At 34.6% G+C, this 23803-nt stretch overlaps 1 protein-coding gene across 7 annotated transcripts in view; it reads left to right on the top strand.

The window, feature by feature from the left end:
* Window positions 1-23803, top strand: part of GTF2I (general transcription factor IIi) — a 93328-nt gene that overhangs the window by 53995 nt on the left and 15530 nt on the right. For 4 of the 7 annotated variants that reach the window (XM_072943086.1, XM_072943085.1, XM_072943083.1 and 1 more), the window contains 8 exons: window positions 101-163; window positions 7470-7580; window positions 8668-8733; window positions 12258-12441; window positions 15479-15537; window positions 16194-16265; window positions 20398-20581; window positions 21561-21619. In XM_072943086.1, the coding sequence (XP_072799187.1) occupies window positions 101-163; window positions 7470-7580; window positions 8668-8733; window positions 12258-12441; window positions 15479-15537; window positions 16194-16265; window positions 20398-20581; window positions 21561-21619 (798 nt within the window). The remainder of the gene's footprint in view (window positions 1-100; window positions 164-7469; window positions 7581-8667; window positions 8734-12257; window positions 12442-15478; window positions 15538-16193; window positions 16266-20397; window positions 20582-21560; window positions 21620-23803) is intronic. The other 3 variants (XM_072943089.1, XM_072943088.1, XM_072943087.1) reach the window with 1 other exon arrangement.

The following is a 23803-nucleotide window of genomic DNA, read 5'->3' as shown; positions in this document are numbered from 1 at the left end:
TTATAGTAGGCTGCTTTTGGAATATCAAATCAGTAAAATGTTGAAACATATAGAAAGTGCTTTATAATGAATGTCATTTTAGAATTTTATTTTTTTCAAGATTCTACTCAACATGTCCCTTCAGAAACAAGTGAGGACCCTGAAGTTGAGGTGACTATTGAAGGTTAGTTATCTAAAAGCCTTGATTCCAAAAGTTTACTTCTGGTCATAAAAATATTTGTCACATTCACATTGCTAAGTATGCATTTCATTCATTTTTAAAGGAAACTTGTGAAACAAATTGAAGCATATATGTGTACGTGTGACCAAAGTGGCCCCCATCCCAGCAGCACACCCAGTGCTTTGGGAGTTTTAGACAACAGTAGTCAGCCGTGAAAATGAGCAGTGGACCAAGCTTTTACTTTCTGTCATTGGGAGTAGAGAATTAAAAATTGAAAACTATGACCAGACTTGATGCACACAAAAACAGATTTTATAACCTGTGATTGGGTTGTGATGCAAGATACTTAATTAGTTCTAGAACCCCTGATGTCTACTTTAGTAAAGTGGAGAAAATGTTGGTAGTTTAGTTGATTTTTAAAGTGAGTCCCCACGCTCCAAAATGCTGTTATAGGCTAACATACAATGTGTCCTTTAAAAACTTTGAAGCAGCAGCTACAAATATATTCTTAACTAATCTCTACATACAGTTAAAGTTGCTTCAAACATAGTTTTTTCTTCACAGATAATGCATAAATTCGAGCTAGATTGTCCGTAATTAGTTAAAAATTTAGCTAATATAAGTAACAGTATTATGCTTCATATTTAATAATTATTATTAAATGTGTATTGATTTTTTTTTTCTTTTCAGTTATCTCACACTAAATTTTTCCCCCTCAGAGTAATTTTTTTCTAAGGTAAAACTTTTGTTTACCCCTGTTCTGCTCCAAAGTCCCTACAGTCAGAGATAGTTGTTACTTTATTGTATATACATATAAAAATAATTTGACGTATATACACACATGCATATTTAGTTTTGCAAAAATACATAGATGTTTTTAGCGTACATTATAATGAACCTTTAAAATACACATGTCATAGTTCCCATAGTTTTTCCTCATAACTTCATATCTTGGTACTTCATCATTGTTAATTTTTTAACTGCTGCATAACCTTTCTTGGTTTGCTTTCTCTGTCTCTTTCTTTTTAATAATCTGTCTCCTATGGTGTCCACATGGTTATTTATGGTGTTTGATTACTTCAGGCTACTCAAAATGTTGCTGCTGCTTCATTGCTTCTACATTTTGAGTTGATTGGTAGCTTTCACCTAATATCAGAAAATTTCTCATACTTTTATGTTTTAATATCTCAGTTTAAATTATGTATTTTATCATTAATATAATTTTACTAACCTAAAAGCAATTTTGAGTTATTAGTAGTTTATCATTTAATTGCTTTTTAATTAGAAACCTCATTAACTATGAGAAGAAAATCTATAAATATTCTATTTGTATTACAGACACTCAGAACTTTGTCCTTCCTACATAGATATGAAAAATAATTAAAATTATTAGCATAAAATTTTTAAATAAGACTACTAACCATACTGATTTATCAAATTTTAAAAGTAAAGGCTATATTAGGATTGTTTAGAAACTAAATGCTTGCTTTTACAGCATAAGAACTTTAAAGAGATGTCAACATAATAAATGGCTTATAGACCTGAAACATGTGTCAGTCTTTTCAGTTTTAACTCTTTGGAGGGAGGACTAAGTCTCATTTCTTTTTAAAGATTGATTTATCATCCAAATTTGTCAACAAGTAATAGAGTTTTGCTATTTAGGCTGCTTCCTTTATGTTCAGAAGACCAGGAAAATACCAGGTCTGTGTAATGTAATTGCTTTTCATGGTAACATTTTCCATGGGATATATGTTTACAAACTCCAACCCTAATTAAACTGCTAGTCATTTTTTATCCATATATTAAGGAATGTAAAATGGAAGTCTGTGATACTAGAAGGAAGGTCAAATGAGAACTCGCATACACATCTTTTCAATAAATATATTGTATTTTTTTCTGGAAAGATGATTCCAAAATGGTAGCAACTAGATAAATATAGTTAGAAAATTAAGCTTTGATACATCCTCATAATAGAAGAACTATATGGGTGTTAAAATGATGATATGAAAAAAAATTTTTTTTAGTGATCTGAAAAAAGACCTCTAATGTAGTATGTTTAGTGAAAAAAAATCCCACCCCTTCATGAACAAGGCAGTTTTTAAAAGTAAACATGTATGTAGAGAACTACGATGCTTTTGCTTAGCCGAGTACTTGTGCTTGGAAGGAAATAGGATAATCCTGTTTTCTGTGGGGTGACTTTTGTTTTCTCCTTTTGTATCTACATCTCCCGAAAAGGTTTTAGAAAAGGGAAGAACTTTATCATCAATTAAGTTTGTAAGACTTTCCACAGTACTTTAACCTTGATAGCTTTATTTGCAATTATGTGAAGTTATGAAGAGACTTTGAGATTGATGCAGACATGTTATCTCTGCAGGCAATAACCCATTGAGCTGAGATATGCTCTTCCATTTGTGATGAGCCATTTGCTCTTCTTTTTTTAAATTGAAAAAAAATTTTTTTTATTTGTTTAGCGGGTTAGGTAATTAAGGTTTTTTTTCTAATAGCTGTACTGGGGATTGAACCTACGACCTTGTACATGCTAAGTGTGCACTCTACCACTGAGCAGTAGGCACCCTCCTGAGCCATTTGTTCTTGAAGTCAGTGATGCACTAGTTTTGTGTCTTAGGTTTAGGAAACAGCTGTTGGGGTAGTATGGCTGTGCTTGCCCTGATTTCATAAACATCATGAGGACATTTTTTGATAAAATCAGTCTGCTATCAGATCTTTTATATGTGCATATGTTTGATATGCAGAGAAAAGTCCCAACTAGGAATTGTTTGAGGTGTAGCTGTCATGGGTGTGCTAATAACAGACAGCTGTTTTTTGCTTTAACAGAGTTCTCTGTATAGTGCAGTTCTCTTTCAAGGCATTGTTCCTCAAACTGGAGCCATTCACACATGTTTTTTTCTGCCATGGCCTAACCCCTTGATAACTTCTTAACTTAATATGTCTTTAAATTGATTTACATAGATTAAAGAGATTAATTTTGCATTATCTTAATTAAAACTATATGAAATTAAAATTTTTTCTTATATACATTAAAATGTATGTAAATATTTACACATCAGAATGCAGTTCTACATGTAGTTGATTCACAACACCACATACAGCACATGGACTGCAATGTGGATAACACTGTTTTAGAGCTTCAGTAGTTGGATTTCATCCTCTGGTGGTATCCTTTTATGTGAAATTCATGCTTAGGCTGCTGCATGTAATTAAAACTACACTATTCAAATGTTCCTTTAATCATTCTGTAAATTCTGGGCATCTTGTATGTGCTGGGGACTGTACTAGGTGCTATGGATATAGGAGTGAACAAGATAGGCAAGTCCATTGGAGAGTTTTGAACAGAGAAGTGAAAAATTTTGTACTTCTTCAAGAAACAGCTGCTGTATAAAAACTAAAGCAAACCATAGTGGAAGCACAGCTATTGCAGTTATCTCGGGCAGAACATGAGTTGCACAGACCTGCATAGTGGCAGTAGGGATAAGAAGTGGTTGAATTCTGGGTATTTCTGAAGATAGAGCAATTGGCTTTGCTTTTTGTCATTGTTAATTATTCTGTTTATCTTATAAATGTTACTGGATTGTTCATAGAATCTGTAATTGCGTAGGTTATCATTTGAATATTTTGTTTTTAATTTTAGAGCTGCTAACAAGTCAGTGAACATCCAATTATTATGTAGAAATTAGATTTTTGAAGGAGTTAGGACCTGGATCCATGGGTGAAAAATGCCATCTATTAATTTGAAATATGTAAGATAATTAATGACTCAAGTAATTTTGAAAGAAACAGTGCCTGGCTTATTTTGATTTGTTTCTTTTACTTTGGACAGGTGTCAGATTATTTGATAAAGCATTACTAATTTGATTATGTTGAAAACAAGAGCATCATAAGTTTTGATTTATTTGCTATTAATGCATTCATCAGTGAGAATTTAGTAAAAAATTTTAGCTCCAAGGTCTGTATTACTTAGAGGAATATTTGTAAGTAGGTTGCAAAAAGGAAAGCAAGGTTTTCTAGATAGAAGTTTTGACTTAGGGACCATTGCTGCATTTTTTTTGAGCTGTGGGAGGCTTGTTATTAGCACCGATAGCATAGCTGTGACTTATTCCTTACTAACAGCTTTTGTATGTTAACATATCTTGAACTTCATTAATAAGCTTTCGTTTTGATGATGTAAACAGCTCTGGTTTGGGCTTGAATTTGAAGCATCCTGAGATAGGTGTTTTTTTATACAAAAGTGGTCGTTTATAATACCGAAGCACCGTGATAATTAGAAAACAGTGCTACCTGCTGGACTGATTGTCAGAGGCAGCTTTTGGAGCTCTATCTCTTATTTTCTGTTACACAGATACAGTTTTAACCCTTTGTGAAAAGGATTTTGAGGCCAAGAGTAACATTTTCTCATACTTTCTCAAAAATCAATTATAGATTTTTGCCCCAAAGAGTAGAGAAAAAAATAAAAGGTGTGGTTAAGTTCATAGCTGTTCTTGCTTTAATTCCATGTCTCCTGTGATTTAAAACACTTCCAAGATTAGGTAATAAATATATTAAATGACTTAGTCTTTTGATAAAATATATGTTGTGGTATTTTATTATCAAAAGTAATTAAGTTTATCTCTTCACATTTAATAGACTGAACTTAATTACTGAATTTCATTATTTGTCACTGTAAAGAAGTGTGATATCACCTACTTGTTAATATTTTATAGTCTTTGTTAAGTCAGTTATTGTCTTAGAACACACTGTCCTAGATTTGTCTTTTTTCTGTCTGTGGTTGATGAGGTTACCTTTATAAAATATATTTGTATTATTAAATCTTTACTTTTAAAATAAGCCAAACTGATTGAGCTAGTGAGGTCTTGGCACTAAAGAAAAGCTCTTTTACCCTTTCCCCTTGGCCTCAATTTCAGTTATGGTTATAATTGAGTTTAACATAATAGAGCACTGTTTACCAACCTAAAGCTGTATTTTCTTTTTTATTTTATACTCTTTGAGTTTTCATTTTATATAATTCAGTTAACAATTTAAATGATAGTCTATAGAAATATTTAGGCTACATTAGCCTGTAAGGAAAATACATTTGTTTTAAATGACATTAATTACTATTTGTAAAGAAATACTAATACTGAGCATTTAAAATACTTTGACAATATACATAGGTGAAATGAATATATTTCATTTTATCCTTTGTAGCCTAGCATAAAAAATACTGTTAGACTTCTAAAAATCTGTTTTGAAATTGAAAAGAGATTTTTTTCAGACTGTTTTCAAAATTGAAGGCCAAACTTATTAATGATATCTAATATATTTTCTAAAATGTACCTATTTAGATTTGAATCTAATTATTTACTAACCTATTATAGAATCTTTCTAGTAGTTTAATATTTATAGGCTCAGATGATATAGTCAAGTTTTATTTTACTAGCAGGTGTCATTTTTAAATTGTTTTCTACCACAGACCACCCCCTGCCCCCAATTTGAACATGGGTTTCTATAGTGGAATTCAATACATGAAAGTTTTTAGTGTCATAGGTTTTTATATGATAATGTTTTCCTGAAATAGTATCCCTTAAAGTAGCATTTTTTATATTTCCCAGCACATAAATTGGTTAATATGATTTTTTTCTGGTCCTGGTGGTACTGATACTTTTTCTCCTATTGGTTAGAATGTCAGTGATTTCAGGTTGCTAGAATATCTATTTATATTACAGTTGGACCTCTATAACCACAGAGTTAACCAGCTGCGGGTGTAAAATATTCAGGAAAAAAATACCAGAAAGTTAAACAAAACAAAGCAAAAGCTTGAATATGCTAGATGGCAGACAACTATTTGCATAGAATTTACATTGTCTTAGGTATTATAGGTAATCTAGAGATTATTCAGAGTGTAAGGGAGGATGTGCATGGGCTATATGCAACTAGTACTCCAGTTTATATATGTGACTTGAACATCCATGGATTTTGGTATCCATGGGGGTCCTGGAACCAATCCCCATCTCGCCCCTCCATAGTCTGTAAAGGAAGAACCCAAAAACAGTGAGCAAGGGCAGCAGTGCTGTCTCTGTTCTCTGATGCTATGATAGAAATGAGATAGAAGTATTTTAGGCTTCAGTCAGCTTTTCCCTTGATTAACATACAAAATATGCAAAAATTATTGCTGTCCCGGGCAACATTGTATACTTGGCTGAATTTGTATTTCTTATTATCTGTTTGAGAGTTAACCTGTTAGTTTTAGCTGAAAGAGTTATACCCATTAATCTCATCTCTGCTGTACTATCTAGTCACACGACATGGTTAAGTCACATAACATCCTCTGAGCCAGTTTCTTTAGCTATAAAATGAGAATGAAATTACACTGATCTAAAAGGGCAACTTAACTGTGTTTCAGTGATATCTTTTTGTTATTGGTGTTGTCTTTAACTCAGTAATTACTGTCTTCATCCCATATCTATTTTCAAGTATAGATTTTTAAAAATGATGTCAATAATTTACAGATGGTGTTTGAGCAGAAATCTTAGTGGTGTGCCTTCTCATATTTTCAGGGACTTGAAGAAGATGAAAGTGATAGCTTTTCTTGTTTGATCCAGTGGCCTTTATTCTAGCATTTTATATATTGAAGTATCATAGCAGAGTTGAGTTTTACTCATATTCATGAAATTAGCATGAACCTTACTTTAAATGTCTCGGGTAGTCTGTATTCTATGCTTAAAAATCTGAATGCTCATTTTCCTACATACATAAATTTTGTATTGGATGAATCAACAATGCCTGTAGTGTAGTCTTATTTCTATAAACTCTATTATAGGTCCTTTGTTAAAAGTATTTGACATACAGTTATCCAGCCTCCTTTGTTTATGTATGCTTGGATTTTGTATAAGCGTAAATATTCTTCCATTCAAACAGTATTTTCTCCACCCTTTCTTACAGATTTGTATAATGTCAGTAGCTGTCTCTGTTAAAACCTTTTTCTTGAAAGACTTAAAGTAGACTGTAATTCTAGGTAGTTACCTGAGGAGTTAGGAGGAGAAATTTATAATGACTTAATTCAGATTAAGCAAATTTTAAAAGAGAAGCAAGACAAAGGAAAATGAAGAATATTCACTTGAGCATCTCCCAAAGTAGTATGGAAACTGGAAATGTAGCTGGGAAAACAATATGCTGAAAATAGCAATACAGAAATAACAACTGACCTTCCACTAATTTTGAAGTTTCCCACATCTTCTGAATGTTGAGAATTTAACAGATAGAGGCTGTCACTCATTTAGACTGTTCCCCAGTGATGATAGTTTTCTTTTTCAAGATGATGATTATTCGCCACCTACCAAGAGACCAAAGAGCAACGAGCCACCCCAGCCACCAGTCACAGAACCTCCCAATGCCGGAAAACGGAAAGTGAGGGAGTTTAACTTCGGTAAGTTCTCAGTTAAATACAGGTCCCATTTCTTTGTTTTCTTCTGAACTCTTTTCTGTTACTGAGAAGAATTACTGCATTCTTTGATGAGGATGCGTTAAATGTATTACTGCCTTATAATCTAACCCGAGGAATGCCATGGACAGTTGAAGTAACCTTACCGACATTGCTTGTACATAGTTTGGGTAAAAGCATAAGACATTGCATCTTCTGGTGTAAATTATAATCGGTAGACTTGAAATTATGTTAATGACTTAGGAATTCAGTTATTTGTCTGAGCTTTAACATATTGATTGCCACGTCACCCAAATCTGGGTGACAGTTGTGTTTCCTCAGGGGCACCCAATCCACAGCGGGTGATCAATGTGTAAAATCAGTTTTTTATTTAAGATACAATTTTTATCTTAATTTTTCTTGCTTTGTGTTACTGCCAGCTTCTAATGTAACCAAACTCCAGTAGATAATGTGTCCTTTTGAAGGGGCCAAGTAAAATATTAGTGGCAAATTGTGTTTGTGATCCATATTTTGAATAGCTAGAACATTTAGCTTTATACATTTTTAAAATAGCAGTTTAATATTTTAACTTGTCTTAGTTTCAGTTACTGAATGTAAATTGAAGCTATGTATACAGTGAGTTTACATGTATATTCTTTAGCATGCTGTTGTAAGTTGCAACTATATATAAAGTCTTATTTCCATACAGCTTAGACATGTCTTGGAAGGTTTCCTGCACAGTCTCAAAGACCTTCCCACCACCGCCGCATCCATTTTGTAATGTTTTACTGGATGGGTCTTTAAAGTCGGCCCTCCTGCTTTTCAGAGTTTATAAAGCTAGAAAGAGTGCTTTGCAAATAAACTTTATACACTGCACACCCTGTAATCTGTCATTGAACTGATTCTAGGAACCACAGAAAAAATGTTCTTAGGAAAGTGGTGAACTTATGTAAATAGAAATGGATTATTAAAAATTGGGATATGTTATATAGAAAATAAGTCATTAGATGTTGGGTCATCTTAAGGACATCTTAAGAAATCCCCAAGCAAGGATTTATCGTCAGGGTTTATTTAACTTTCTCTCAATTTTCAGAGAAATGGAATGCCCGAATTACTGATCTACGTAAACAAGTTGAAGAGTTGTTTGAAAGAAAGTATGGTAAGTCTAAACTGAAAGATTCTTGTAATATTTTGCTTGTAAGCTTTTTAACAATGGAATTACTAAAAAGATGTGCAGGAGCAATGCACTCCTTATTCTGGAGTAGGCTGATCATGCCTTCCAGGGGATTTTATCTGGAGAACACCCCATGGTTGTGTGCTATATCCTGAAATATGGGAATGCAGCAGACTTATCATAGGGTAGATTGCAAGTAGTTTTACATGCTTTAGTCTTTTCCATTGATGGATGTCTGTCACTATTTTTTTCATATCCTTCTCTTCCTAAAGACTTTATTTCTACATGTAAACCCTATAGCTTTTTGTTTTTCCTCTACCCCCAACCCCAATCTAAACCTAACAAAGATTCTGTGTTCTCTATGATTGACATTACTTATGTGATGTTTTCAAGCAAATAAATGACTCAAAAGAATTTAGAAACTGCTTCTTCAGTGTAAGAGGAGGGGTTACAAAGGCATGTGGAAGGTAAATAAGGAAGTACTACCAGAGATCTTCATCAGAACTTAATAAACTGTAGGCTACACAGTAGTGTAATTTCAAAAAAAAACAAAAAAACAATGGAATTACTGTGCATCTAACGTGAGCAAGTCCAGTTCTGCCAGTGTTCGTGCCTTAGTTACGTATCTGTCCCTGGAGAGGTTGTGGATAGTGCCTGACCAAATATTAGACATTTTGTTTCTAGGTTACTGCAAAGCTTTAGAAAAACTTTCCTTTCTTTAATTGTCAATTAATATTTTCTTTAAACTTGCAGCATGAGTATTTGGGAGTTTATATTTTTGTTGAAAAATTTTGGATCTTGGGGATTTAATTGAAGATTTTAAAATTTTTTTGTGGTGGGGAGGTAATTAGGTTGGTCGATCAGTCTGTCTGTCTGTCTGTCTGTCTATCTATCTATTATTTTTGATGGGGGTACTGGGAATTGAACCCAGGCAGGGCCTCATGCATGTTAGGCATGCATTCTACCACTAAGCTGTACCCTCCTCCAAAGATTATTTTCTTAAGTAATAGTCTTTCTTTATTTGATGTGTTAAATCTAGTATTCATCTTGATGCGCTTATTTTCCCCACTCTTATTTGATACATATCTGAGTTTGTTAGATCTTCAATTCCCTTTTCCTTTTATTTTAGTATTCTATCCTATAGCTACCTTTATATAGTGGTCAGAGAAACAAGATTCATTATCACCTGATGGTATATATCAGATGCTCACCTAAAATAGCAACAGTTGTTTAAAAATACCTGTTTTGATGAGTTTTTTTATTTGGAGGATTCTTTACTTTGCAAATGAGTGGCCAGGTGTAAAATCATGTAATACACTGATTTTTAACTTGAAAATCTAATTTCTGAATACTATCCTGCATCACTGAATTTCTCTAAGGGAAGTTTTTCCTCTATGAAGATTTAGATTTAGAGTAAATTTAATTTAATAACTTTTAATATTTTCAGTTACTTCCTTAAGATTCCCTTAGTATTCCTAAGAGTCTTTTGCCTGTGATTTTAATTGGACCATTTCAAAGCAAAAACTACATGGAAGCACTACAGTATTGTGATAAAATTACAGTCTTTGGGAAGACTGTGTGGCCATGTGTCTTAATGCTCTCTGAGCCATGTTATCCACATTTGTGAAAGGCATGCAATATAGATCTGTTGTGAAGATTTGATGAGATGGATAGTGCTTGTGAAGTGCTTCCTCTAATACCTGGAGTATAAATACATAATAAATGCTTGATGTTTATATGTTTGTTATTCTATACTAAATTTAGTACTATTATGAGTAAAGGTAATTTATCACACCATCTTTATAAATCTCAGTGCTTTTCATAAAGAAAAGTAAAAATTACGTTTTTACTTTTGTGATAGTGATTTACTTATTCGATTATTTTGCAGATAAGAGAATGTTTACCAGCCATCTTGAATTTATAATAATTTTCACATTTTATATTTTCAAAGCAACTTTAATGGTAGTTGCCTTAGAGGAAGATATTTTTCATTGTTACATGTGAATATGATTTTCAGATATAGTATATCAATGAAGGATACCAAATGTAACTCAGAATTAATGTGTAATATAGTACACTTGAAACTTCAGTACAAAGATTAATGTTTAGCAAGTAAACTTTTCCATAAAATACAGCACAAAAGTGGAGCCTGTTCTTAGTGGTGATTTGTAAGGAGCAGGGCCTGAGGGGAGTCCAGGGCAGTCATTTTTGCATTGGAACTTTTTTGGCAATGTCAGTGCCACCTGTGCTGTGGAAGGCTGGAATGCAGTTTACCTAACTATTATGTTAATTAAATGAAGTAGAAGCCTTTGAAAGAATAGTAGTATGTGTTTGCTATTTAGCCGTAGAAAATTTGGCACTGCATTACTTAGTATCAAAAGATTTAATTGTGCAGTTTTTACTAACTAAAAATGTTCCTAGATGAATGTAAACAAATGCTTTTTAACTTTTTTAATATGAAAATTTCCAAACAGAAACAAAAGAATACAAAGACTGTCTATTTAAGCATCTAGCACCCAAGTTCAGAAGTATTTAATATTTTAGAATATTTTCTTTCTTGTCCTTTTCTGTCCCATGGTTTTTTTTTTGTTTGTTTTGTTTTGTTTTGTTTTGTTTGTTGTTGTTTTTTGATTTAAGAACATTTAAAAAATGTCCCAGACATCATGTCTTTTGACTTCTCATAACTCTCCATTGCAAATGCTGAATTGGATGAGAAGTATACATTGTCTTAATCCCAGTTCCATTATCATGCCTAAAAACATTATACTATTTAATACCCAGTGGTATTTAAGTATCCCCTATTGTTTAGAAAAGCAATGGGGAAGGATATAGCTCAAGTGGTGGAGCACATGCTTGGCATGCATGGGACCTTGGGTTCAATCCCCAGTACCTCCTCTAAAAATAAATGAATAGACCTAATTACCTCCCCTCTAAAATTTTTTTAATGTTTAAAAAATTTTTAAAAAGAAAAGCAGACTCTTTGTAATTTGCTTAATAGGTAGGATTATTAAAATCTACTTGTATTTGATTCTTAAGACTCATGCTTTTGACTGTTTGCAGCTGTTTTCCAGTTTTACTGTGGAGTAAATCTTAGAATTTTTATAGTTCAGAAAAATCTTCCATTGTTTCATTAAACAATCCTTTTTATATTAACATTTGTGTTTTAAAAATACTACTTCTCTTTCATTATATGCTGTATATATTAGTTGATATTAACTGGTATGTTTTTCTAGATTTATATGTGGTTCAAATTTCAGTTGAAAGTCTATCTAAATCTGCATTACCTCAAAATAATATATTACTCCATTGCGGATTTGGTTAAGTAGAGTACTAGTACCTTGGTGTTCTTTTCCTCTGAGTTCTTTCGTGTTTGATGCAGTTATAATAAGCAAAAGTAAAAATAAAGTTATCAGAGTTTCAGAGCAATATGTATTCTTACTATTCTTTTCTACAAACTGTATTTAATCATTGTGATTTCATCATTTTCCTTTTTCTTTTTATCCTTAAAGCTCAAGCTATAAAAGCCAAAGGTCCTGTGACGATCCCGTACCCACTTTTCCAGTCCCACGTGGAAGACCTTTATGTAGAAGGACTTCCCGAGGGAATCCCTTTTAGAAGGCCGTCAACTTACGGAATTCCTCGCCTTGAGAGGATATTACTTGCAAAGGAAAGGATTCGTTTTGTGATTAAGAAGTAAGAGTCTTGGACTTTTGTCTTTGTTCTTGATTAGTGTATCTTTTTATATTGTTGATAAATATTCATTAACCACTAGGGCTATATTTAAATTAAATTTGAGTTTTTCTATGTTGTTTTATTTTCTGCTTTTCAGTGTGTCTGTTTAAGTTATGACATTGTTGGCTTTTGGAACATGAATGAACACCTGTTCATACCTGATTGGCATGTAACTGTTATTTTCCTTTTCAATTTTTTTTTTCTGCAAAGTATGCTAAAGAAAATAGTATAGTATCAGTGTCTTATTTTTAGGCCTGAATTTTTTAAAACATATATGGAAATACAGTACATTATAAAAATAAAACAGTAGAAGTAAGAATGAGAGAAAGGGAGCAGAATGTTACAGATTCTTTAGCCCTTACATAAGGGTTGTAGCAAGGAGCTTTAAAAAGAAAAAGTAAGTGCAGTAATTGGAATTGGAAGTGTAAGTGCTTCCATTTCAAAATGGCAGCCACAGCACACCTTTTCGTATTTTCTACTGAAATTCCATTCAGATTACAGGAGAAGGTTTAAACAAAGATTATCAGCATATTTCAGCAAATTTAGATATATGGAAACTTCCTATTAGATCCATGAAGCAATTACTAGATATATTTGTAAAAGGGAATAGTTGTGTAAGAAACTATAAAATACAGTTGCTAAGTTAAAAATTTCAATGAAAGGGCCAGACAGTTGTTAGTCTTGTAAATTATAAATAAGATTGTATATATGAGACATGAATCCTTATCTAGTGACATGTGACATAAAACAAAAAGAGAAGGAAAGTATTAAAAATGAGTAACAAGTTATTTTCCAAGCCTAAAAAAAGTGTGGAGCAGGATAAATGAGAGGAAAACAAAGATACGTGCCTAATCACATTTCACAAAAGTTTCAGTGCTCCAAGGATAAAGGAAGAAATCATTTAAGTTCCAGAAAATGTTACCAGGTCATCTATAAAGAATGAAAATTGCACTGATATTATATACTTGATTTAAGTAGTAACAGATGTTTTAATAACTATTAGGCCATTCTTTTCAAGTTCTAAGTGAAAAATGATTGAAAGCTTGAATTCTGTAGCCAGTCAAACGTGTGAAAACAAATGGAGGTTCAGCAAGAAATAGGGCAGCAACTGGGATGTCTTCAGAAGTGAGTAACAAAACCCTTATTTACATTGGCTTGATTTCAGTAAGAGCCTTACCTCACCTAGCAAGGGGTCAGAGATAGGATGAGTGAAACAGTGACACTTGGGGTCTGCTTCTGCTCTTCTCCAGATTCTGCCTTCCTTGTGCTGGCAGTTTCCTTAACCAGCTATGAGCTGGATGCAGTAGCTGCAGGCCTCACAGCCAGACAGAGCTACTGAAGAGATGGTAGTGTGTTTCCCAGAGAGCAAGGAAACCTTAGAAAATGTCCTTGCTTCTCTTTGGCTAGAATTATGTCAAATGTTAATTCCTTAACCAGGCACAGACTTGGGAAAGGTAACACCTTGATGGGTTTAGACCATGCAGTACTCACCCTCCAGGGAGGGGGGATGGGCTCACTTCAGAAATGGTTGGCTTGCATTTTAAGTCCTAATATGAATGAGTCATTTTGAGCCATGTGCATATTATAATTGATTAATTTTTTTCTGACATATTTTTGTGCTATGAATAGTGAAGTCAATAACAATAGTAGAATGATTGTCCTTTGCTGAAGTGTTTTTCTTCATTAGTCTGGCAATGCTTTGGTACTGTTTAGAAAATGGAGAAATTAACAAACACCTTGATCAAAGTTTATAACCAGAGAGACTTGCCTCTGTGTTGATTTTAGATAAAGGAATGAGCAGTACTTTTAAGATTTAACTAAGGGTAAAAAGGACCCAAGAGATAGCTCAGATAATAGGTTAGCTATCCTCCACAGAGGAATTTGTTGCTAACATATTTTTCTTTCAAATAAATTATAGTTTGAAGGGTTTAGTAGTCGCTCATGAAATTGAATAGTGAACAAAAAGGGTTGGTTTTAAAACCCTGATACTAGTCCTAGTCAGGAGCCCATTCCCCTGCCCATAATTGATATATATTAGTAAGTATGTTGTTTTTCAGTCTGTTAGAAGCCAAATCATTTTACAGATTTTGCTCATGGTTGCCAATAAAGCATATAAAATTCTGGACGTTTAAGTTTGTCCAGGCTAATCACAAGGTACTCCTGTTGTGCACGTTTTGCTTTGAGTCCTTTCAATGTACTCCTTTATGGGAAGCGTCTTCCACAGTTGGAAGGGACTTTTTAAAAAACCTTTCCCTGAAGGTTAATGTGGTTGGTCTCGATAAACATACTTTGTTCTGTATTTCATGTTTTAACAAATGCTTTATTTCACAGCTCCTTCATATATTAAAGTATTACTTTTACCATTGCCTTAATCCTTGTTAGTTTCCAACATTTCTAAAATTCTTAATACATGGTTATGCTTCTCTGTGATCCTGCTCTCTCTGTCCCCACACGGCCCCACCCCACCCCAATTACTTAGGCCACTACAGCAAAATAGAGTGGTGTGGTTTACGTAAGTTTGATCTTGCAAATTCTGTGATATATAAACTATGTTTTATGGGGTGTTCATGTGTTTGGAAAAATAAGAGAATATATATATGTTGTCCTACAAATGTTAGTTTTGAAATATGTTTAAGATTTTTATAACCAGATTATAGTTGTGTTGAAGTTAGGTAGTCTTGAATGCAACATAAAATTGAAAGATCTCATTTAAAATTTTTGTAATTTGTTTCCCTTTGTGTTATGGTTTTATGAAATATCTTTGATTTGCAAAGTTAACGTGTGTGTGTGTGTGTACATGCAGTCTATGAAACACCTTATGAAACAATTTGTAGTTACCATCTGGTTTTATTACTCTGGAAATCTCAATAAATTAGGGTTTAATTGTGCTCAAGAGTCCAAGTTGTCTTTTAAAAACTGGCCTTGGTGTCTGAATATTAAATAAGTACTAGTAGTTATTACTTTTTCTGAATATTATCTGGTAATTCTCACATTTCAGACACGAACTCTTGAATTCAACACGTGAAGACTTACAGCTTGATAAACCAGCTTCAGGAGGTAGGCCTCCAGTCTTGGGTCAAATTAAATGTCAAATCAGAACATGATACACAAGGAATAGTGTCCAGTACTCTCTAAAACAGTAAACTGATTTCTTCTTAATAACTCATTGTAAATAAATGTAAACATCACATTTCTGGGTAGACTCTAGAAGGACCATGTCTATTCTACTTTTGAGATGCAAAATTTATTGAGCAGCTTATTGTCCTAGTAGTCAGTTGAATGATGATTCATCATTATACACAGGATGCAGACTTAACTTCTTAGAGCACATAACCATGGGCATCATCACTTGTCTGATGTAATGAAAGGGTTGCTAGCATTATCATACCCCAAATTTATCATTGCAAAAATAGCCTGTTCTCTATTCTTTTTTCGTTTGCCTGCTAGCTGTTACTGAGTAAAATGAATTGTTTCCTTACTTTAATGATGACACTAGAGTAGCTGGGTAAAATTACTCTTAAATTGTACATTTTCATTTTGTCATTGTTTCATTTGTTCTTACACTTTTTATTCAGTGTCAGCACTTTTAACAAACATTCTGAAATTTTAGAAATAATTTTAGAACAGAAAAACAACACTGCCTGTTTCATAATAATATTTATTAATTTATTAGTGTCATTAAATTGAAGAATTTGTGTATGTTATGCTTACAGTAAAGGAAGAATGGTATGCCAGAATCACTAAATTACGAAAGATGGTAGATCAGCTTTTCTGCAAAAAATTTGGTAAGTCTTAATTTCCCCCATAGCTAAATAACATTAGAGAATAATTTTTCTAAATTTTGCTTTAAAAAGGAAATATATTGAGTGACTCATGTCTAGTTTTCTTCTCTTGTTTGTTTGAACCCTCATGTTTTCTTTTCTGAGTAAGTTATTTATAACATGTACGTTGCTCAGCACAGGGCATTTTATAACCTGGGAATTCTTTTGTCTTCATACCTTTTACCAATGCTGCGTGTGCCACAGTGGAATATAGGAGACCGCCAGCGTCAGCCTGTCCCTGGAGGACTAGGTAGCGCTGTTGATTATCAGAGTTTCAGTTATCTTATTAGTAGTGCTTGCTCTGCTTGTGTCCCGAAACACTTAAAACACTCAGATTGGTTTAATATTACAACATCTTTTGTTACCGTAAGTCACTCCCCCGCTTTATCCTACTTTTCAGTGACATTCAACATAGTTGTCTTTTTTTCCTTCTTTCTTTCTTAAGCGTTTTAAACTGCTTTTATGTGACGTTTCAAGCATTATTGACTCTCCGTTTCTTCCTGTCTCTTCATCCTCTTGTCAGCACCTCCCTTGAGTTTGTTCTTTACTTTTTAGAGTGCTGTTCCTCGGCTGAGTCCTGAGCCCTTTTTCTCTTACTGTGCTTTCTCCACAGATAGTCCCACTCTGTCTGCCTTAAAGAGTGCACTGTCTGTATTCCTGATGAGTTTCACACTGACATTTCTAGCTCTGAAAGCTTACCTTATCCCAGACCTTTATGTTCACCCAGCTCTTTGCTAGTCTTTGAGACGTCATCTGTCCTCAGCAGAGTCCTTGATTCCCCTCCCTCTGCATCGCCTTTCTTTCCTAGTCGCCGCAGCCGGGTTTTAATCTCATTAAAAACATACGATGAAACTTACCTATCACCTTGCTGTTTTGTGCGCTGTGGCTTCCTTTTGTGCTTGGAATAAACTTCACAGCCCCTGATCACAGCCACCCTACCTTTCTTCTAATGACACCTCATTCCCTGTCCCACCTGCTCACTTCAGTACCAGCTGTAATGACCATGTACTTGTCCTTTATTTGTGTAAGATCATACCCTCATTAGGATTGCTGTATTGTCAGTGTTGTTGTTTCTGGACACTCTTACTTCAGATTTTTTTGTGCCTCTCGTTTTTATTTTATATCTGAGTTTCGACGTGGCTTCATTAGAGAGCTCTTTACTGGGTACCTATCTAACTGAAACCACTAAGCACGCTGTGTGTCGTCACCCTTTAATTCCTCAAAGCACTAATGGCTGCCTGCTTCCTTCTACAACACAGTTCTTACAGCAGCCGCAGTCCTGTCTGCATTGGCTACTGGTACAGTAGTGCTTGGTGCTTGGCAGGTGAACAACAAATACTGAATTGACATTGTGTCATTAAAAATTGCTTAAAATTTCTGAGCCTTTCAGTCTCATGGTATATATTGGGCCTCACTGAATTATGACCCTGAGAAGACCAAAGGAAGTACAGAAGTGCCACAGAGAATCACGGGGACACAGGGGTTCTCTCAGTTTTGTGAAAGAAACCATGTGAGTTCTACCACAAAAAGTCCAAGTCTCCTGGTTTAGGATTCTTGTTCCTCCCATGGTTTCCAAGAGTGATATATGGTCCTGGGTCTTAAAGACTCAACTAACCACCTTGTGTGTGCAACTCAAGTGGCAGGTACAAATTTAGATCACTCTAAGTGTTTGTTGTTTGCAGAATCCATATGCGTACATGGTTTTACTCCCTGAGAATTTAATGCACTGGGGGAAAGTCAGAATTTAAGTTTTTCTTCAGTATCCTTCAGTACCCATCACGAATATAGGACCTTACCGAAAATTTATCTCCTCATACATCTGGTCAGAAATCAGTTTTTCACCACTTTAAAAATCATTATATTCCAAGATATTTAGTAAAATAAGATTGTGAACATTATCATTGGAGATGCCACCGCAGTGTCATTACAGTTCATGAATAGGAGGCATATGATAATGAGCATCTGCATGAACAGGCTCAGACTACGGCCTCACTTTTAGAACTGAGACTGGTGCAGGAAACAGCCGATCCCGTCAGATCACTGATGCTTGCCAACAAGTGGACTTTTCCCCCATGGAAGGAGAAGGTTGTGGACAAGAACATGTATTCACAGAAAGAAAAAGTGGCCAGTAGAAAAATATTTTTATATTGTGTCATAGCTAAGAAAATAGGCAAGTTTATGTATTGTTATACACAACAAAATTGCTGTAGCTTTACGTTGGCCGTCTGGGACTGTAATTCCTATTAGAGAGTGAGAAGCCAGCAAGACTGTTGCCTTTGAGGTTTTTGAAAGGGGAAGAGAAAAACAGATTCTCTTTAATATCAAACACTGCAAGTGTCGAAGGCTGTATGTACTACATTAGCAGAAGTAGTCAGTCATTCAGCACCTGTGAACTCTTGTGTGTCAGCAGTGCAGAAGGTGGTGCCTTCCCCCAAGGAAGCATTCACTCATAAATTCGGGAAAGATGCATGGTAAAGCAATGAGTAAATATTTATTATAATACAAGATGTTAAGTGGTCAGGAAAAAAATAAAGTAGAATAAGGGGAATGGGGAGCCAGTGGGTGACTACTTAATACAGGGGAGCCACAGTGATGATGTAATGAACAGCTGAATGCAGGTGGGCTTCTCCTTTCCTTTAACTTCTTCTCTCTCACCTCTAACAACTGGTTCTTTTTTATTTTATAGAAAGTTTGTTAGAATTAATATTATTTCCTTTTTTTTGTTACATTTAAAGAATAATTGCATTTTATGTAACTCCCAGATGTGAGTATGAAAACCTTTACCATATTTTTAAATGGAATATTTCCTTTAAAAGCCATGATCTGAATTACATTGTATTTGATTTTTCAAATACACAGTCCTTACTTATATCAGAGAGATCCTACATACGAGTCCTTCATATTTAGTGCTAATGAAATGAAAGAAGAAATTAAGTGAGAAAGAAAACGTTTGAATTTGAGAGGAACGTCAGTCTAAGAATCAAAAAAAATACAAATTAATTCTTGTTGAAGGAGCCACTTTTTAAAACTATCAGGTTGTAAAATATTTAAAAGTACCATACAGAATACAAGGGATGCCTTTAAATGTTGATGTTTTGGGAATTGTTTGAGTCTCGTTACAGCTCTGTTTAGACGTGGCTTCAGAATAGGGATTAGTCATTTCATTTTTACATTTTAAAATGTCGATTCCACACCTATTCAAAAGTAGAAAACTCGTATGATGCATTCCCGTGTAACCATTTTTGTATTTAATGATTAAGATTTTCCACGTTCTGTTCATCTTTTCCTCCTTTGTTCCCTTTGTGGTTAATATTATAAAGCAAATCCCAGGCATTGTGTTATTATGGTTACTCTGTGCATCTGTGAACAGTGCTGACCTTTTTAAACACAATCAGTGTCATAATCATTCTTGACAGAATTAACAAAATTCTTTGTATCTGCTCTTATCCAGTCCTTTATTTAGTTTCCTCATTTAGCTGAAAATTATCTTTAAAGTTTTGTTTTGAATTTTGGATTTAAACAATAAATAAGATTTGTGCATTAATTTTGGTTGATATATCTCTTTTAATCTAAACCAGTCTCTTACTGTTATTTTTTCATTTCATGAATTTTTCCTTTTAAAATGGTACACTCATGAGGTTTAAGGGGTAAAAGCATTAATTTCATGGTTGCAGTAGAGATAAAAGTACAGCCTGAAATAAATTAGTGTGTAAGAGCCTATAAAAAATTATTACACTCGTAAAACACTAGGAAAGTCTGCCTCTAGATATTTGAAAAAGTGATATTTGTATTCTTTATTGTTGGTCGTGATTTTCTTCTCCTTATTTATTCTCAAGTATACTGAGAATTTTAAAAATAAGATCTTAGAACTATTAAGATGGTCTTTGAATCAGGAAACTTAAATCCACCAAAAGTTACTTCTTGATTATGAGTCATTTAATATTTACATTTGTTTATTAAGTCTGTTTCCATAATTAGTGTAGATGTTTTTGGAGTGTACTTTGCTTTTTAAAAAACTTTGTTATGGATTATACTAAAATATGATTTCAATACAAACTTAGTCTCCAGTCTTCTGAGTTGCTTTTCTTTTGTAAAGCTGAAGCCTTAGGGAGCACTGAAGCCAAGGCTGTACCTTACCAGAAATTTGAAGCACATCCTAATGATCTCTACGTGGAAGGGCTACCAGAAAACATTCCTTTTAGAAGTCCCTCGTGGTATGGAATACCAAGGCTGGAAAAAATCATTCAAGTGGGCAATCGAATTAAGTTTGTTATTAAAAGGTAGGATTATAATTTGCAGAAACAAATTTATTGTCATCCTTAAGAAAAAATTAATTTTATAAAAATGTCCCTTTTCCCCTCCCAGTTGGACTTACTCTACACATTTAAAGGTATTACATATAGATTCATTTTTTTGAGCAAGTGTTCGTATAGTACCAGGCACCAGATGTACAACAGTGCGTCCAACAGGAACCCTGTCCTTGGGAGGCTTATGACATGAATAAATACAGTAAAGTGTCACTGAGCATTTTGGGGGTGAAGACAAGGGTGGCATGCAGATTGGTCAGTTGTGTGTAGAGAATGGAGGAAAAGGCTTTCAATTAAAGTCAGTAACATAAATAGGGTCAGGGAGGTGTCAAATGTACTTGAATGTTCACAGAACCACACCATTCTGTGTGGAAGGGGCGATGCCCTTGAGGGCACAGGATGATAGACTGAGGTGGCCCAGTGGAGGAAAGCCTTATGTCCTACACAGAGTATTTGGGGTTTTTAAGCTGATTCCTCTTAAAATAATTTGAATTTGCATCTTAAAAGTGTTATTCTGGCTTGTGTTTTAAGGGTCGTAGTGGGCAATTTTGGGGCGGGGAGTGGGAACAGAAGGGCCTGTCTTTAATACAGAAGAATTGCTGGAGTAGAATTTGCTTGCACTTTGAGGGTTGTACATTTGTATGTCTATTGGGACAGGCTTTAGAATGACTTAGATACATCTGGCTATATTGTACTCTAGTTCATCTGAAGTTTAGAAGTGGGAGGCTGAACTGGTTTCAGGCAAAAGGAAACTGTTGTGCACAAGTTAAGCTTAAAATGCCTTTGAAGACATACAGGTGGTCCCACCTGAATCTTTGTAAATTGCTATTTTCAAAATGATCTATAGTCGCCAAAGTGATTTTTTTCACTGCAAATGAAGGCAGAATGAACCATATAGGGAATCAAGGTGGTCCTAAATGCTCTCGTCCTAATATCCACTGTATTTTTACAGACCAGAGCTTCTGACTCACAGCACTACTGAAGTTACTCAGCCAAGAACGAATACACCAGGTAAGATCCTTTTTAAAGGCTTAAATCAATAGTTTTTAAGCTTTCATTAATCTTTTAAAGCCATGGAATTCCTCTTTTCTCCCTCCCACCCAGAAAATCTTTTGTGAAAGCTCAATACAGGCACTCCTTGATTTATTGATAGCCGTTTTGGGGAAACTCGAGCTTTGAATTTAGACCAGGGATGTTCAATTGAAAAATAGAATGTGCACCACAAATGCAAGTCATATATATCATTGAAAATTTTCTAGTGGCAAAATCTGTTTCATCCTCTAATCAATATAAATACATGATGAATTAATTTACTTTTGTTTTCATTTATTTATGTTCTTTATTTGAAACTCTTGTGTATATTATATACTTATGGCACATCTTAATTCAGCTAGCTATTTTTCAAGTGCCCAGTTGCCCACATGTAGCTAATGGGTGAGACCATGTAGATTTAGACTTTAATCTTTATTCAGAGGGACCTTGTTTTTATAATGGCAAATACTGTAATTGTAGCCGCTGCACTGACATCATGCCCAATGGAAAAGAACTAGAAAGTGTCAGTCTCAATTGTCTAAATGGTTTTATTTTCTTTATTTGAGCTATAGGTCTGCCTTTCTTTTTCCCATCTTTTTGTTTACCGTTGCATAATGTCAGGAAAAGTGACCACATCACATAGATCTTTTACAGCCTTAGGAACCTGTATTGCTAAGAACCAATGGATATTTCTGAATTGTTGCTATAAATCATTGTAAATTCTCCCCGTGTACACGAGGAAGTTATTTGTCTGTACTGAAATACCGATCTTTGAGCTCTTAGCATACCTGGGGGAAGCCAGTGTGACAAATAGATTGTACAGTCTTTTGTGTTTATCATGGCATAGACAGTATTTGAGAAATACTTTACTAGGGAAACAAAACTGTCCTGGGCCCGGAATCCTGCAGGGGAGAAGACAGAATTGATGCTTAACTCAGGTTGAGCATCGACATCAGCACAGCAAAATCCCCAGAGAGCTTTTGATTTAGTCAAAGAAACAAAAGTACTGGTAACAAACTGAACATTGGAGATGACAGAGACTTTGCTAAGGGAAGTCATGCAAAGAAAAATATTCCCAGAGGTAGAGCTTTAATATGCATTAGTCTGAATATGGTGAAAGTCTTACGTATGCGTCTTCACTTCTCAAGACAGACCTCAAATTCAAGCTTGTGATTAATGTGATCACATTCTTATTAGGAGCAGTTCAAATAGTGACTGCTAACTGAGGACGTTAAGGATGTTATTATTGGCAAAGCCTGTAGGCACCATGGAAGTTACTCTAAGGCGTAAGTAATATTTTCAGTAGTACTTGATCTAGCATAGATAGTTACAGGCCTATTAGCAAAAGAGCCTCCATTCTTCTAATCATTAACCATACTTGGCCGTATACCATTTGTAGAAGACCTTGGAAAGAATCAAAGGTGGTGGTTCTTCATGCCAGCAAAGCGTTTCTTGGTCTGCCAGTTGCCCAGGCATTAGTCTTTTGCTGGGCCGATTCAAGTCCTCGAGTACACGACAAAAGAATTTTGTTAGTCATTGCCATCAGAGACATCTTCTTAAATCTTAGGTAACAGTAGTATGCTTATACCGTGAGTGCACTTTGCTTTCAGTTTGGTAAAAGTTAGATGTCATGGGAGAGCTAGCCAGGTAACTGAGCTCTGAGAGCTCTGAAGGGAAGAATGAGGAGGTACTTGGTTCTGTGTGGAATGGTGCTGAGATCTTCACCAGAGAAGGAGGTGCAGGGTGAGGCAGAAGGGGAGACAAGTTTTAACAGATGCTCCTTACCTTGGAGAAGGAGAGTCTTGATATCTTTGTAGTAATATTCAAATTTAATTTATACCTGACTCAATTTCTCTGGTTGAATGGCTGAGTTACCATATTAAACTCTTGAGATGCTAGATTTTCTTTTAAAGAAAAAATTTTAAAGAACTTTCACAGTAAAAGAAATATTTAAAGATTTTCTGACTCCCAACCTTTAGCAGTATTTTCAGAACTTTATCAGCATTTCCTGCCGTCTTGTCAGCAGACACAAATGACTTCCACACTTAATGCGATTCTTGCCCTCTCTACCCTTTCCTCTTACTCTGGCTTTCCCTCTTTCCTTATCCAATACCTCTAGTCATCCTCCACTGTCTCCAAATCTCCCCCAACCCCCTCTCCATC

Source organism: Vicugna pacos, chromosome 18 (assembly GCF_048564905.1).
Source record: "Vicugna pacos chromosome 18, VicPac4, whole genome shotgun sequence".
NCBI lineage: Eukaryota > Metazoa > Chordata > Mammalia > Artiodactyla > Camelidae > Vicugna > Vicugna pacos.
Note: the sequence above shows the minus strand (reverse complement) of the source record. Positions and strands in the feature narration are given on the sequence as shown.